This window comes from Melospiza georgiana, chromosome 22 (genome assembly GCF_028018845.1).
Source record: "Melospiza georgiana isolate bMelGeo1 chromosome 22, bMelGeo1.pri, whole genome shotgun sequence".
Classification (NCBI taxonomy): Eukaryota; Metazoa; Chordata; class Aves; order Passeriformes; family Passerellidae; genus Melospiza; species Melospiza georgiana.
This window is the reverse complement of record NC_080451.1, coordinates 7,825,264-7,837,892: the sequence shown is the minus strand read 5'-3', so window position 1 is coordinate 7,837,892 and position 12,629 is coordinate 7,825,264. Positions and strand designations below refer to the sequence as shown.

At 70.0% G+C, this 12,629-nt stretch overlaps 1 protein-coding gene across 2 annotated transcripts; it reads left to right on the top strand.

Moving 5' to 3' along the window:
* Positions 1 to 891: 891 nt before the first annotated feature.
* Positions 892 to 12,419, top strand: ESPN (espin). Of its 2 annotated transcripts, XM_058039437.1 has the most exons (15): positions 892 to 1,185; positions 1,972 to 2,165; positions 4,370 to 4,556; positions 4,643 to 4,825; positions 4,908 to 5,039; positions 5,123 to 5,297; positions 5,388 to 5,692; positions 7,217 to 7,378; positions 7,456 to 7,630; positions 7,918 to 7,944; positions 9,097 to 9,242; positions 9,331 to 9,612; positions 11,620 to 11,699; positions 11,781 to 11,792; positions 11,887 to 12,419. In XM_058039437.1, exons 1-15 carry the CDS (start codon positions 892 to 894, stop codon positions 12,032 to 12,034), a joined length of 2,502 nt encoding a protein of 833 aa, XP_057895420.1. In that variant the 3' UTR covers positions 12,035 to 12,419. The 2 variants fall into 2 exon arrangements, with proteins under 2 accessions (XP_057895420.1, XP_057895421.1); XM_058039438.1 differs by lacking the exon at positions 7,918 to 7,944.
* The last annotated feature ends 210 nt before the right edge of the window (positions 12,420 to 12,629 follow it).

Sequence of the window (12,629 nt, the reverse complement as noted above, 5' to 3'; positions counted from 1 at the left end):
CCGCGGGCGCAGCGGGCTGGAAATGCCGGAGCTGTCACTTTGCACAGCTCGGCGGAGGCAGGACGGGGCCGGAGCCGGGTGCCTGCCGCGCAACGCCCGGTGGGGACATGGCGCTCCCGCTCTCCATACCGCTACCGGCTTTATAAACCACCGGCGGGAGGGCCGGGCAGGGAGGGCGGGGGACAGGCAGGGAAGGAGGCGGGCAGGGCGGCCTTGCGTTGTCCTCGGTGCTGATCGAGGAGCACCTGCGCTGTCCGCGGTGCTGACGGAGGGTCTCCCGCCTGTCCGCCCGCACCGCCCGCTGCCCCGGCAGCGATTCATAAAACAACTTTTCAGCGGCGGCCGGGACCGGACCGCTGCAGGGTTGGGTGGATACCAAAGCGGACCGTGCCTGGCTGCCGGCACCCCGCCGCCGGCTGAGGCTGGACAGCCTCCCGCCCAGAGCCCCCCGTTCTGCCTGAACGGCCAGGACCGGCAGCGCACGTCGAGGGTGCCGGAGGAGCCCGTCTTTGCCGCGCCTCTTGCCTGGGCGGGCGGCGGGAGGGGACACCCGTGGGGCCGCTACACGAGGCCGCGGACAGGCAGCTGCGAACGGTCCGCTTTGGGGTCCACCCGGACTTGCACCGGTGCCGGTCCTGGTCCCGTCCGCCACTCCGCAAAGCGCGGCAGCCCCAGCAGGGGCCGAGGGGAGCGGGGCGGGGGTCCCGAGCAGCGGGCAATCGCCGCGCCGTCGGGCGGGGCGGGCGGAGGGGCGGCCCCGGGGGAGGGAGAGGAGGAGCCGGCGGGGCCGGGGGGCGGCGGGGCGGGAGCGCCGCACAGTGCCAAGCGGCGGCCGGGGCCGCCGGGGCCGGGGCCGCCACCGGGGCCGCTGGGGCCGGGGCCGCCGCCGGGATGGCGCTGGAGCGGGCGCTGCAGGCGGCGCGACAGGGAGACGTGGAGGCGCTGCGGGGGCTGCGGGCGGCCGGGCTGCTGCGGCCGGGGCTGCGGGACGCCCTGGGCGCGTCCCCCGCGCACCACGCCGCCCGCGCCGGTCGCCTCGCCTGCCTCCGGTACCTGGCGGCCGAGGCCGCGCTCCGCGGGGACGCGAGGGCGCGGAACGGGGCCACACCGGCCCACGACGCCGCCGCCACCGGCAACCTCGCCTGTCTCCAGTGGCTGCTCACGCAGGGGGGCTGCGGCGTGCAGGTGCGAGCGGGGGCGCGGGGGGCGGCGGAGGGGCCCTCGGTGGCGCGGGCGGCCGGGGAGGCGTTCCGCGGTCCCGTGTGGGTGGCGGTGGCCGCGGGGACACGGTCACGCGTGGTGCTTTCCACCCTGCCGACGGCCAGCCGGGGTCCGTCCCAGCCGGCACGGGCAGGGCTCCGCCGCGCATAGCGGCCGGCATCCCACGGACCCGGAGAGTCCCCGGCATCCCGGAGGGTCTCAGCCGCGAGGGCAGCACATATTGCCCGGGGCTGCCGCCCCCTCCGCGGTTACACAACGGCGGGACCGCGGCGGTAAGCGGCTTGCCCCGGGGCCGGCCGAGAGTTAAAGACATGTGACGGCCGAAGGAAGAGGAGGCGGCGGGGCTGGGAGAGGAGATTAATCGGGAAGGAAGGGGTCAGCACGCATCGGCGACCTCCTGGCCAGGGGCCAGCGCTACCCGCGCCCCACCGAGCGCGGAGGGCGGACGGGCCGGCGGCACAGCGGGGCTCGGCGGCGAGTTCGCGGTTAGGGGCTCCGAACAAGGAGGGCATTGTGCTGCACTCACTGTGTGCGGACGCAGGCCCCTGACGGAGGCAGACACGCTGGTCCCACGGTCGCTCCGATGCTCTGTGCTCCTGCTCCGGCCCCGCTCTGTACGGACGGAACTCCACCCTGTCCGCCCCACCCGCCTGGCACAGCTCCGGGCTGGGGGATGCCCCTGCGGTCCCCAACCCCCTTGCCGGAAGGGCTGGTGCCTGGCGCTGACAGCCGTCCCACTTCCTCCTGCAGGACACAGACAACTCTGGTGCCACCATCCTGCACCTGGCAGCCCGCTTCGGTCACCACGAGGTGATCGAGTGGCTCCTCCGCTTCGGAGGCAGCGACCCCACGGCAGCCACCAACACGGGAGCGCTGCCCGTCCACTACGCCGCGGTGAAAGGGGATTTCCCTTCCCTGCGACTCCTCTTGGGACACTGCCCCAGGTAACTGCTGGCAGCGAGACAGGGTCTGCCGGAAGGCTGGCACCCACCAGCAGGAGCGGGGTTAGTGGGAGAACGGGGTGCCGGCTGTGCCCCCAAGCCTCCCTCCAGCCACCGGGCAAGGTGCCAGCACTGGGGACGAACGCTGCAGCCACCCTGGTCCCCCAGCTCCAAGGGCAACGCGGCCGCGTTATCAGGCCGGGCAGGCAGCTGCACCTTCTTTATGGCCCAGAAAGAAAGGGAGAGGAGGAGAGGGGCGAGCGCTGGCAGAAATATTGTCACTGGCCGCTGAGTCGGCTCCTGGCGCGGGGCGATAACACAGCCGCCTTTGTCCGCCCGCTGTTATGTAAATGGATTAGGCTGACCGCCGAGGAGAGGCTGCTCCCCGCGCCGGAGACGACCTTTCCGCTTGCCCAGGTCCGTGGGCATTGCTGGGCACGGCAGCCTCTCCCGGACGGCTCCGTGGCGGCAGCATCCCCTTTTTCCCTCCTGAGCGGTGCCCGGGGCCGGGCTGGTGCCCCCGTTACGTGGCAAAGCAGCCCACAGGGCCCGCGATGCCGGGCCTGGCCACGAGGCCGCAGCAGGTGATTAGGTGGCCGCTAATCCGATTTCCTGTGGTGGGCAGAGGCCACTAGAAATAACCCAGAGACCCAGCCAAAGCGGAGCCGGGGGGATGCGCTGTTGCTCCACATTGTCCCTGGAAGGCTCTGGGGTTGTGGATGGGAGGGATTGCACAGCTCTCCCACATCCAGGGAGTCCTGAGGCAGCGGAATGTGAACCAGCACTCGGCACCCCTCTGTCTCTGGGTGCCACAACACCAGAGCTCTGCATCTTCTCCTCAAGGCAGAGCCACAGAGATCCCTGAATCCCTTGGCACTCACTGGCCAGAGCTGTCCCAGCCCCAGTTCTTTATCTCCTTGCCCCAGGTGTGCCAGCTTAGCCCTGAGCACTTCTGGGATTAACCCCTGCAGCCCAAGCCCGGCCCCAAACCGGTCACTGCTCCTGCTCGACGCCCACCGTGCCAGCCCAGGTGTGGCACGGCGCTCGCATTGCCTTTCACGCCGCTTGCCGGGGTTGTTCCGCTGCTGTCACCGCCTTCCCCCTGAATTATTTAGGGCTGGCCCTGCTCCCAGCCCCGCGCCTGCCCGGAGGCTCCGTTACAGCTGCGAAATCCAATCCGCGGTGCCGCTGTGGGATGCTCCCGGCCCACCTTCGCATCGCCCCCGGCAGCCGGCGGCCCAGCATGGGGGCTCAGCCATCTGCCAAAGCAGTTTAGCGGCAGGGCCCGAGTGGCTTAACCCCTTCCCAATTACTGAGAAATGGGAATCAGGGACTGCCCCTGTGCCTGAGCTCCTGCTGGCTCCAGCACCCCAATCTGCAGCCGCCCCAAGCCCCATCCCCAGCTCGGGGAGCCCACGGGGCTGTGCCAGCCTGGCACTGCTGGGCACGGGGCAGGCACTCGGTGGCACGGCACGCAAGGGACAGCGGGAAGGGAGTGCTGGCCACAGCCCGTCTCACAGTTACAGGGATCAATTATTTAGGGCCTGCGATCGTTGCGATAACAGAGCAGAGTATTTATTGCTCTTCCTTTTTTAAATATTCAACAGGGTTTGTTTTTTTTTTTTTTTTTATGGAGCACTTAATAAAACAGCTTCCTGTGGGGTCGGGAGGCAGGATGTGGGGATGTGGGATGCAGATTATGGGTCTGTGGGGTAAAAGATGTGGGATTCAGGATTTGGGTTGTACAATTTGGGATACACAATTCAGGATGAGAGACACGAGGATGCCAAGGCCTTTTGGGGCAGCGAGGGGACACCAGCACCCAGCAGCTGGGCATCATGGCGCAGGTTGGCCTTTCCCCGCCGGCTCCACGGCCGGTGCTGTGTAAGCAGCTTACTTTAAAATACGACTAAATTGCAGTGTCCAAAAACAGCCGGAGGAAGGAGCTTAGCCTAAGCAGGCTGATTAACTTAGTGACCTCCCGCTGCAGCTGCAGCCACCGCAGCAGCACCGGGACCCATGGGAAGCCATGGGGTGGACAGCTCCCAGCCCTGGCACTGCCCTGCCTGCCCACAGCTGTTTCCCCTGCACCTGCCCATTTTCCTTGTGTCCTACAAGCCCCCATGTCCCTGTATCCTGCCCGCCCCTTGTCCCACCCTTGGCAGCAGCAGTGGCCACGGGTGACGGGCGCTGTGCCCCACTTGCAGCACGCTGAGTGCCCAGACCAAGACGGGGGCCACCCCGCTGTACCTCGCCTGCCAGGAAGGCCACCTGGAGATCATCCAGTACCTGGTGCAGGACTGTGGGGCTGACCCCCACGCTCGGGCTTACGACGGCATGACCCCACTGCACGCTGCTGCCCAGATGGGCCACAACACTGTCATCGTGTGGCTGGTAAGCGCCGTCCGGGCGCGGCAGGCCATGGTGGCAAAGTGAGGTGGCACAGGGCCCCAGTGCTCAGCCTGCCTGCCCACACACAGATGAGCTTCACGACGGTGAGCCTGTCGGAGCGGGATGCTGAGGGGGCCACAGCCATGCACTTTGCCGCCAGCCGTGGCCACGCCAAGGTGCTGAGCTGGCTGCTGCTGCACGGCGGGGAGATCACCGCCGACGGCTGGGGCGGCACGCCGCTGCACGATGCCGCCGAGAATGGCGAGCTGGAGGTGGGTGCTGGTGGCCAACAGGGTGTCAGGGCAAGGGGAGGGCCTTCCTTCCAGCCCTGCCGTGCGCCCCCACTCTCCCCAGTGCTGCCAGATCCTGGTGGTGAACGGTGCCGACCTCAGCATCCGTGACCAGGATGGCTACACGGCGGCCGACCTCGCCGACTACAACGGCCACAGCCACTGCGCCCAGTACCTGCGCACCGTGGAGAACATGGTACAGGGATGAGGGCGTGGGGAGCACACGGGGAGCACCGGGGCCTCCCCAGCCCTGCCCTGACCCCTGGGCTGTGCCAGCAGAGCGTGGAGCACCGCGTGCTGTCCCGAGACCCCTCGGCGGACGGGGAATGCCGCCAGCCCGACTCGGGCATGTCCTCGCCCAACACCACGGCGTCGGTGCCCCAGGCGCGCTTCGAGGTGGGCTCCCCTGCCAGCACCCTCTCCAACTACGACTCCTGCCACTCCAGCCAGTCCAGCACCGGGGAGAAGAGGGGCGGCCCCCCAGGGGCCCCCGCCGCCCGTGAGTGCGGGGCCAGGGGGCGCGGGGCGGGGGGCGCGGGTCCAGCCCCCCCTGACCCCCTGCCCTGCGCAGGGGTGCCTGAGCCGGCGCTGGCGGACATGCAGGCGTACATGGACATGCTGGACCCTGAGATGCGGCCGCGGGGCCGGGGCCCAGCAGGCGAGGGTCCCCCGCCGCCACCACCCCCTGCCTTCCCCCCACCGCCACCCCCACCCCCCAGCACCCGGCCACCCCCGCCACCCCCTGGCTACCCTGCACCTGCGCCCCCCGCTGCCCCCCACACCGCTGACATCTACGTGCGGGCCAAGAACAACCTGCGGCATGTGGAGAGCCAGGCGCTGCGCCGAGAGGTACGGCCCCATGCACCGTGTCCCCTGCACCACGCCCCAGACACAGCAAGAGGGACACACCACCCGGGAGGGACATGCCACAGGGCACCCATCCATCTGAGCAGTTGTTGCCTGCACTGGGAGGGGACAGTCCCAGCCGGAGGCCACATGCCCGCAATGCTGGCAGGCGCTGGGAGGGCTGGGGCTCAGCCAGCAGTGAGGATGCAGCAAGGTGGGCTCAGTGAGGCTCTGGTGGCTCCATGGCACTGGGTGGGCCATGCACTGGCTGGGGCACCGGGCAGCACCACGCCATGGCAGCCGCGCCCATGGGCCCGGCGATACCACAGGCACCATGCCGAGCTGGGCGTGGGCAGCTGCGCAGGCGGTAACCCGAGCGGCCGGCTCCGGTGTCGCCCGCGCCACAGGTGTCGGGTGGCACAGCCAGCGCTGCCAGGAGCTGAGAGGGCTCAGCCAGGCGTGCACAGGTAAGAGGGGTGCAGCCCTCCATGGCGGGCTGGGGGGGCATAAGGATGCAGTAGGTTTGGGGCCGCCCTGACCCCCTACCGTGGCTCTCACCACCTCACCAGGGGCAGGATTCTGGACATGGTCAGGACACTGGCAGAGCCCAATGCTCTGGGGGACAGGGCACATGGGATGGGGGTCTCAGCAGAGCAGTGTGTGCCAGGCACGTGGTGGGTTTGGGACCCCACAGTGCTCCTTGTGCATGGCCTTGGCTCCTTAGTGCTTTCCAGGGCAATGGACTGCCTTGGGGAGGTGTGAGCGTGTGGCAGAGCGGTGCCACAGCGGTGTGGGTGCCCCATGGAATGGGGCTCAGCGGCACAGACCCTTGTGCCAGACCGGGGCTGGGACTGCCGGAGTGGGAGCCAGGCTTGGCACAATTCCCATGGCAGCTGCAGTAGGAAGCACTGAGCTGACGTTTGTTGACTTAGCTGGGGCTGGTGGCGGTGGCAGCGAGCAGCTGGGCTCGCCGTGAAAATGCCATGGGTGGAGGTGGCATCGGGGAAATGCAAATAGTGGGGCCCCAAGCAAGGGGAGCAGGGCTATGCCACGATGGCACCCCGAGCCCAGGCAGCAGGCACAGCCCCCTGCAGCGCAGCACTCGGCAGCACAGCTCGCAAAGCCGCTGTGGAATGCGCCGGGGTGAGCTGAGGCTGCGCTGCTTGAGAGCCCTGTTCAGAGGGAGGTTTGGAAGCCGGCCCCAGCCCCGCGCGGGATAAGCTTCCTGTAATCCGCGGGGCTGGGGCTCGGCACTCCTGTTCCCAGGGGGTTATCCCGGGGGAGGCTTGGGCAGGATCCTGGGCACAGCTATGGGGTCACAGTGCCAGGCACTGATGCCGCACGCTGCCAACATGGCACGCAGCCCCTGGTAGAGCCGTCTGCCGAACAGACCCCAGGGCACGCACCCGTTGTCCGTCCCAGCTCTGCATCTGCCCCAAGGCAAACTGGCACGGTCCTACTCCACTCCAGCCCTGTGCCACGGTCACAGCCGGGCACGGCGGGGCTGAGGTGGGCTCCCCATTGCAGCTGGCATCGCGTGACAGCAGCCCCGAGGGCCTGCGCCGGGCCGACTCCAGCAGGCGGTCAAGGAATTTCGGCAAGCAGCCGAGCACCGGTGACTACTACAAGCACCTGGGGCACGTCGTGGCCGAGCAGCCAGGCCCGCAGCGAATGGCGCACACCGAGGAGGTGAGCCCTGCCCCGCGAGGCCGTGCCCAGCTCAGCGGCACGGGCACCGAGCAACGCCTGCCCATGCTCCCTTGCAGGCATCACCCATCTCGACGGACACCATGAGCAATGGGGAGAGCAAGTCCGGTGCCGAGCTGCCGCCCCCACCGCCGCCCCCGCCGCTGCCCGACACCGCCTGCCCGACGCCCCCGCCGCCGCCCCCGCTGGCCGAGACTCCCGCCGGCCCCCGCCGCTCCTCGTCCTCTACGGGAAGTAAGTGGCAGGGTGCCGGGTGGGCACGGGGAGCGATCCTGGGCACCGTCCCGATGGCTGCACTGTGGCATTGACCTCCTTGGCTCGTCTCCTCCCGCGGCGCTCGGGCCGCGCGGCTCCTGACAGCCTCTCTGTCCTTCTCTCCTCCGGTGTCGGCGCGGGGGCTCCCACGCCCGCTCGCCCCTGCCTGCTCTCACTGCTGGCCGCTTCTCTTCTCTCTTGTCTCGCGGTGGCCAAATCCTTCCTCTGCCGCGCGCCCCGCGCCGCCTCTCTGCTTCTCTCCCTAGGAGGAAAGGCGCTCAGGCAGATGAAGAGTAAGTACCGCGGCCCCACGCTCCTCCCTGCTCGGGGGGTGCCCTGGCGCGGGGCACAGCCGGACAGGCCCCGTGCCGCGCCCGCGGGGCATCGATGGCATCGATGGCGACAACCCGGGCGCCGCCACCTGCCCGCCCTCGCTGCCGCGCGTCGCCGGTGCCACGCGGGACGCCGAGCGGCGGTGCGGGGCCGCCGGAGGCGCCAGGGCAGGGCTGGCAGGGCCGGGCAGCGGCGGCCCCGCGCACACAGAGCGCCTTTGTTCGCGCTCAGCCGGCCGGCGTGACCCCGCCACGTGAGCGCTGCGGCCGCTCCCCCGGCGCTGAGCGCAGCCCGCGGGCTTGGCCGCTTTATTAGCGCCGGCTCCCGGCACCGGGGGGTCCCAGCCGGCGCTGGATGGCAGCGCGAGCGTCCCGCTGGGCCCTCAGCACCCGCAGCCCTCTGGCTCCGAGCGGGGCGAGCTGCGGGCGCCGGCCGCGGGGAGGGGGCTCTGCCTTGGCACGGTACCATGGGACTTTAGGGAGTCACGCATGGCTGGCACGGACGGTGGGTGCTCGCGAGGCGGGTGGCACGACTGTGGGGTGCAGGTGCCACGCAGCCCTTTGGGCACTGGGCTGGCAGGGAGCGTGGCTCAGGCTGTCGGTGCATCGCTGCCGGGAGATGCCAGGGGAGTGTAGGAGCTGTCCTGCAGTGGCAAGGCTGCCACCGGACACGGAGCCATCCCTCCAGAGGCACGCTTCTGTTGCGACACAGTGCCTCGGGGGCATGGAGTGGCATTCGGGGCTGGGGCCGGGCTGAGACCCTTGCAGCTGAGTGTTGGGGTGCCGGGGTGCTGCTGCAGCAGGGTGCCATGGACCCTGTAAGCTGCTGTTGGAGTGCTGTTCTTACAGATCTGTGGAGCTGGGGTGCCAGGCTGTTGAGTGCTGGGGGGTTGCTCCACTGGGGTCTGATGGACCCGGGAGTTTGGTGATGTGCTGTTCCGGTGGATGCTGAGCTGGGTGTCTGGATGCTGCTTCAGGGGCTCCTGGATAGTGTGGAGGGGGCAGCCAGCCAGCCACCCCTTCACCCCCCTACCCTGCGAGCTGGTGGGGGATTCACAGGGGCAGGGAGATGGTGCTGCCGGGGTGCTTACTGCCCCTTCTGCCTCCTTTCAGGCACCAAGTCCTTCAACATGATGTCCCCCACCGGCGACAACTCGGAGCTGCTGGCCGAGATCAAAGCTGGGAAGAGCCTCAAGCCAACGCCACAGAGCAAAGGCTTCACCACTGTTTTCTCCGGCAGCGGCCAGGCAGGGGCCAACGTAGGTGGTGATGGGGGCCAGGGGAGCCGGCGGCGCGGCACGGCACGGCACGGCAAGTGCCCACCGCCCTCCCTCCCTCCTTCCACAGGCAGAGTCGCCAGTGTCCTCCCCGTCACCCACCAGGACGCCCACCCCGCCGGCCACCCCCGAGGCTGCCGGGCCGCCGCGCTGCTTGGCAGGGGGCTCTCCGGAGCCGGTGCTCAACGGGAGCTCGCCGGTGCCGGCAGCAGGCGCTGGGGCAGCGGCGGAGGTGGAGGCGCTGGTGCCCAGCCAGGACGAGCACGGCCGGCCCATCCCCGAGTGGAAGCGGCAGGTGATGGTTCGCAAGCTGCAGCTCCGCATGCAGGAGGAAGAGGAGCAGCGGCGCAAGGTAGGGGGGTCCCTCGTGCTGCGGCGGCGAGCGCGGCGCGGGCACGGCCCAAGCAGCTCAGGACCCGGCGAGACGGCGTGCGTGGCATTGCCCCCGGCTCCTGACTGGGCTGGGCACCACCCTACCTGCATGCAGGGGTGTCGCACCCCGGGGATGCCACACACGGCGGCAGCGGAGCGCGGGGCGTGCGGCACGGCCTCAGGAGCCCCTTTGCCCTCTCTCCCGCCGCAGCCTGGGAGCCGCTCGCCGCCCCTGTGCCGCGGGGGCGTACCGGGACCCGCCGGGCAGCCGATGCGGGAGGAGGACGTGCAGCACCTGGAGAGGCAGCTGGGGAGCCTGCGGGTGATGCACGAGGCGGGGCAGCCGCTTCCAGGGGGGCCGCAGGAGGAGCTGCTGCCGCTCGCACCGCTCCCCGCGCCCCCGGCACCCCCCCGGCGCTTCGCCCTCGCCCAGCAGGACGCGCCCGCCCGCGGCAGCCGGTCCCCCCCGGTGCCGAGGAGCGCGGCCGCAGCCCCGGCCACCCCGAGGGGCCGGGAGAGCCCCGGGGCGGGGGGAGCGGGGGGCGGCCCCGGTGCCCAGCACGACGCCCGCAGCGAGATCCTGGGCTGCGGTGTGTCCGTCCGCAGCCTCAAGGCCAACTACGAGGGGCCGGGGGGAGCCCCCGCGCCTGCCCCCAGGGTCACCAAGCGCAAGCGGGTGCAGCCCCCTGGTAGCGCCCGCCGGCCCATCCTGGAGGAGGAATACGGGGATGGGGCGCTGCGGAGGAGCAGGGCAGCGCTGCCAGAGCCCAGCAGCACACATGAACGCACCAAGGGGTGCAAGGAGCGCGCAGTCTTCCTCTTCCTGGAGCACTGGAAGAAGCGGGCGCTCTCGGCGGTGCCCGGGGAGGAGCGGGCACGGCGGCCGGGGAGGCGGCGACCGGCAGCGGGGCGGCTGCTGGCCCGCTGGAGGAGTGTTGCCCGCCGGGTCCCAGGGCGTCAGATCCGGCGGCTGAGCCGCACCACGGTGCTCTACTGGCCCCAACACTTCCTGCCCTACGTCGGCGGCTCTCCCATGCCCCACGACAGCCTCCCGCTCGACCTCTTCATGCTGGGCTACTTCCAGCTGCTGGAGATGCCCCTCAGTCCCGAGGAGCGGCGCTTCCGCCACCTCCTCTGCTATGAGATGTTTGACCGCCTGGGCACTCACAGCTGGCACCGCGTCCGCCGCTTCCACCGCACCGTGTTGGAGCAGATCGAGGCTGGCCACCGCCACTGGTTCGACGGCTTTGAGGACCTCGTGCAGGAGTTTTTTGGGGATGACCCCGTGGCAGTGGTAGAGAGCCTGGCAGAGCCCCCCAGCATGGCCCCGGAAGGGCAGGGGGCAGCAGTGCCGGTACCGGAGCTGGGAGAGTTCAGCGAGGAGGACCTCTGCCGCTTCATTGACCGCAGCTTCTCCTTCTGGAAGGAGAAGGAGGCGGAGATGTTCGACACTTGATTCCAACGAGATGCTGCAGGCCGTGCCAGTGGTGTGGCATGGGGCAGCAGCAAGCTCAGGGGACAGCTGTGGGCTGGTGCAGGGTGCGCTCTCCTGCCTCGGCGGCTCGTGGTGCAGCTGAGCTTGGCAGAAGGCTGGGCGCTGTTCTGCGGCCCCGGGCCGAGGTTGCAGTGTGTGCCGCTTGCCGTGGCTGTGTGTTGTGTGGGAGGCGCAGCGGCGGGGCCGCGCTCCCCTCTGGTGTGGCGTTTGCGGTGCCGGGGCAGTGTGGGCCCCCGCGTGTCGTGCAATAAAGCTGTGGTGTGCTGCAAGGGCTGTGGCCACGCCACGCGCTCCTTCCTCCTCCCGGCGCCGGCGGAAGGTGGGCACCGAAGCGGGCACCGTCGGCGAGCCGTGTGCCGGTGAACCCCACCGGTGCCGTGCCACGGAGGGCGCTGCCAGAGGGATGCGGTGCCGCGCCCCAGGATGATGCTGCGGCCCCACGGTGCCGGCAGTGAGGGCGGGCAGTGCCGGTAACTCGGCTGTCTGTTGCAGGAGAAGGAAGAGGAGGCGCGCCTGGCCAGCATGCCGGCCTGGAGGAGGGACATCCTGCGCAAGAAGCTGGAGGAGGAGAGGTGAGCCAGGGTCGGGGGATGCTGCACCAGCTGGTGGCTCCCGCGGCTCTACTAACCCCAGTGTTCCCTTTGCCTTCGCAGGGAGCAGAAACGGTGAGTGCAGCGAGCCCCTTCCCTGGGTGGGCGGGCACGGCGGCCCCCGCGGCTCTGGTGACCGCGGCGCCCTGTGCCCTGTGCTGCTGAGCAGGAAAGAGCAGGAGAAGCTGAAGCGGGAGGAGGAGGAGAAGGAGAAGGAGCAGTCGGAAAAGCTAAGGACTCTCGGGTACGATGAGACAAAGCTGGCGCCCTGGCAGCGACAGATCATCCTCAAGAAGGGGGACATAGCCAAGCACTAGCCACGCCACACCGCATCCTGGCTCTTCGCAGCAGGAGGAGACTGGCAGGTCCTCCCGTGGACCGCGACATGCTTCGGCACCCTCCTCCTGCCGTGGATGGCCACATAGCCCAACCCAGAGAACCCCTCCCCACCGCCCCAGGCACCCGTAGCCCCCCGTACCCCCACTCCCCGCTGCCGCCAGCCCACCGCTGCCCCGCGCTGCCCGATGCAAAGCGAGCGTGGGACACGCGGCTCCCCGCGCCCCGCCCGCCTCGGCCGGGCTCACCGCACGCCCCGCTGGCACCACTCGCAGCGCGCTCACCCTCACCACTGCCCCTCCAGAGCCGCTCCAGGCCAGCCTCAGGCTCAGCTCTGCCCAGACCGCCTGCCTTTCCAGCGATTAAAACGATAAACCCCGCCAGCAGTGCCCCGCGCCTTCCTGGGGCTCCCCGCAGCACCCCCCAGCCACGCCACGCTCGCCCACAGCGGTGCCCCCTCACCAACATCACCACAAGCACCCCGACACCCACACTGCCCGCATCTCTGCCAGCACCCACAGTCCCCGTCACCTGTGGGTGCCACATCACCGGTGGCGGCGCTGGGGCCCGCAGTGC

Coding starts and splice junctions, on each gene's coding strand:
- ESPN (XM_058039437.1), top strand. CDS start 892: ATGGCGCTGGAGCGGGCGCTGCAGGCGGCGCGACAGGGAGACGTGGAG. Junction 4,826..4,907: donor CCGAGAATGGCGAGCTGGAG/GTGGGTGCTGGT, acceptor CACTCTCCCCAG/TGCTGCCAGATCCTGGTGGT. Junction 9,613..11,619: donor AAGAGGAGCAGCGGCGCAAG/GTAGGGGGGTCC, acceptor TGTCTGTTGCAG/GAGAAGGAAGAGGAGGCGCG.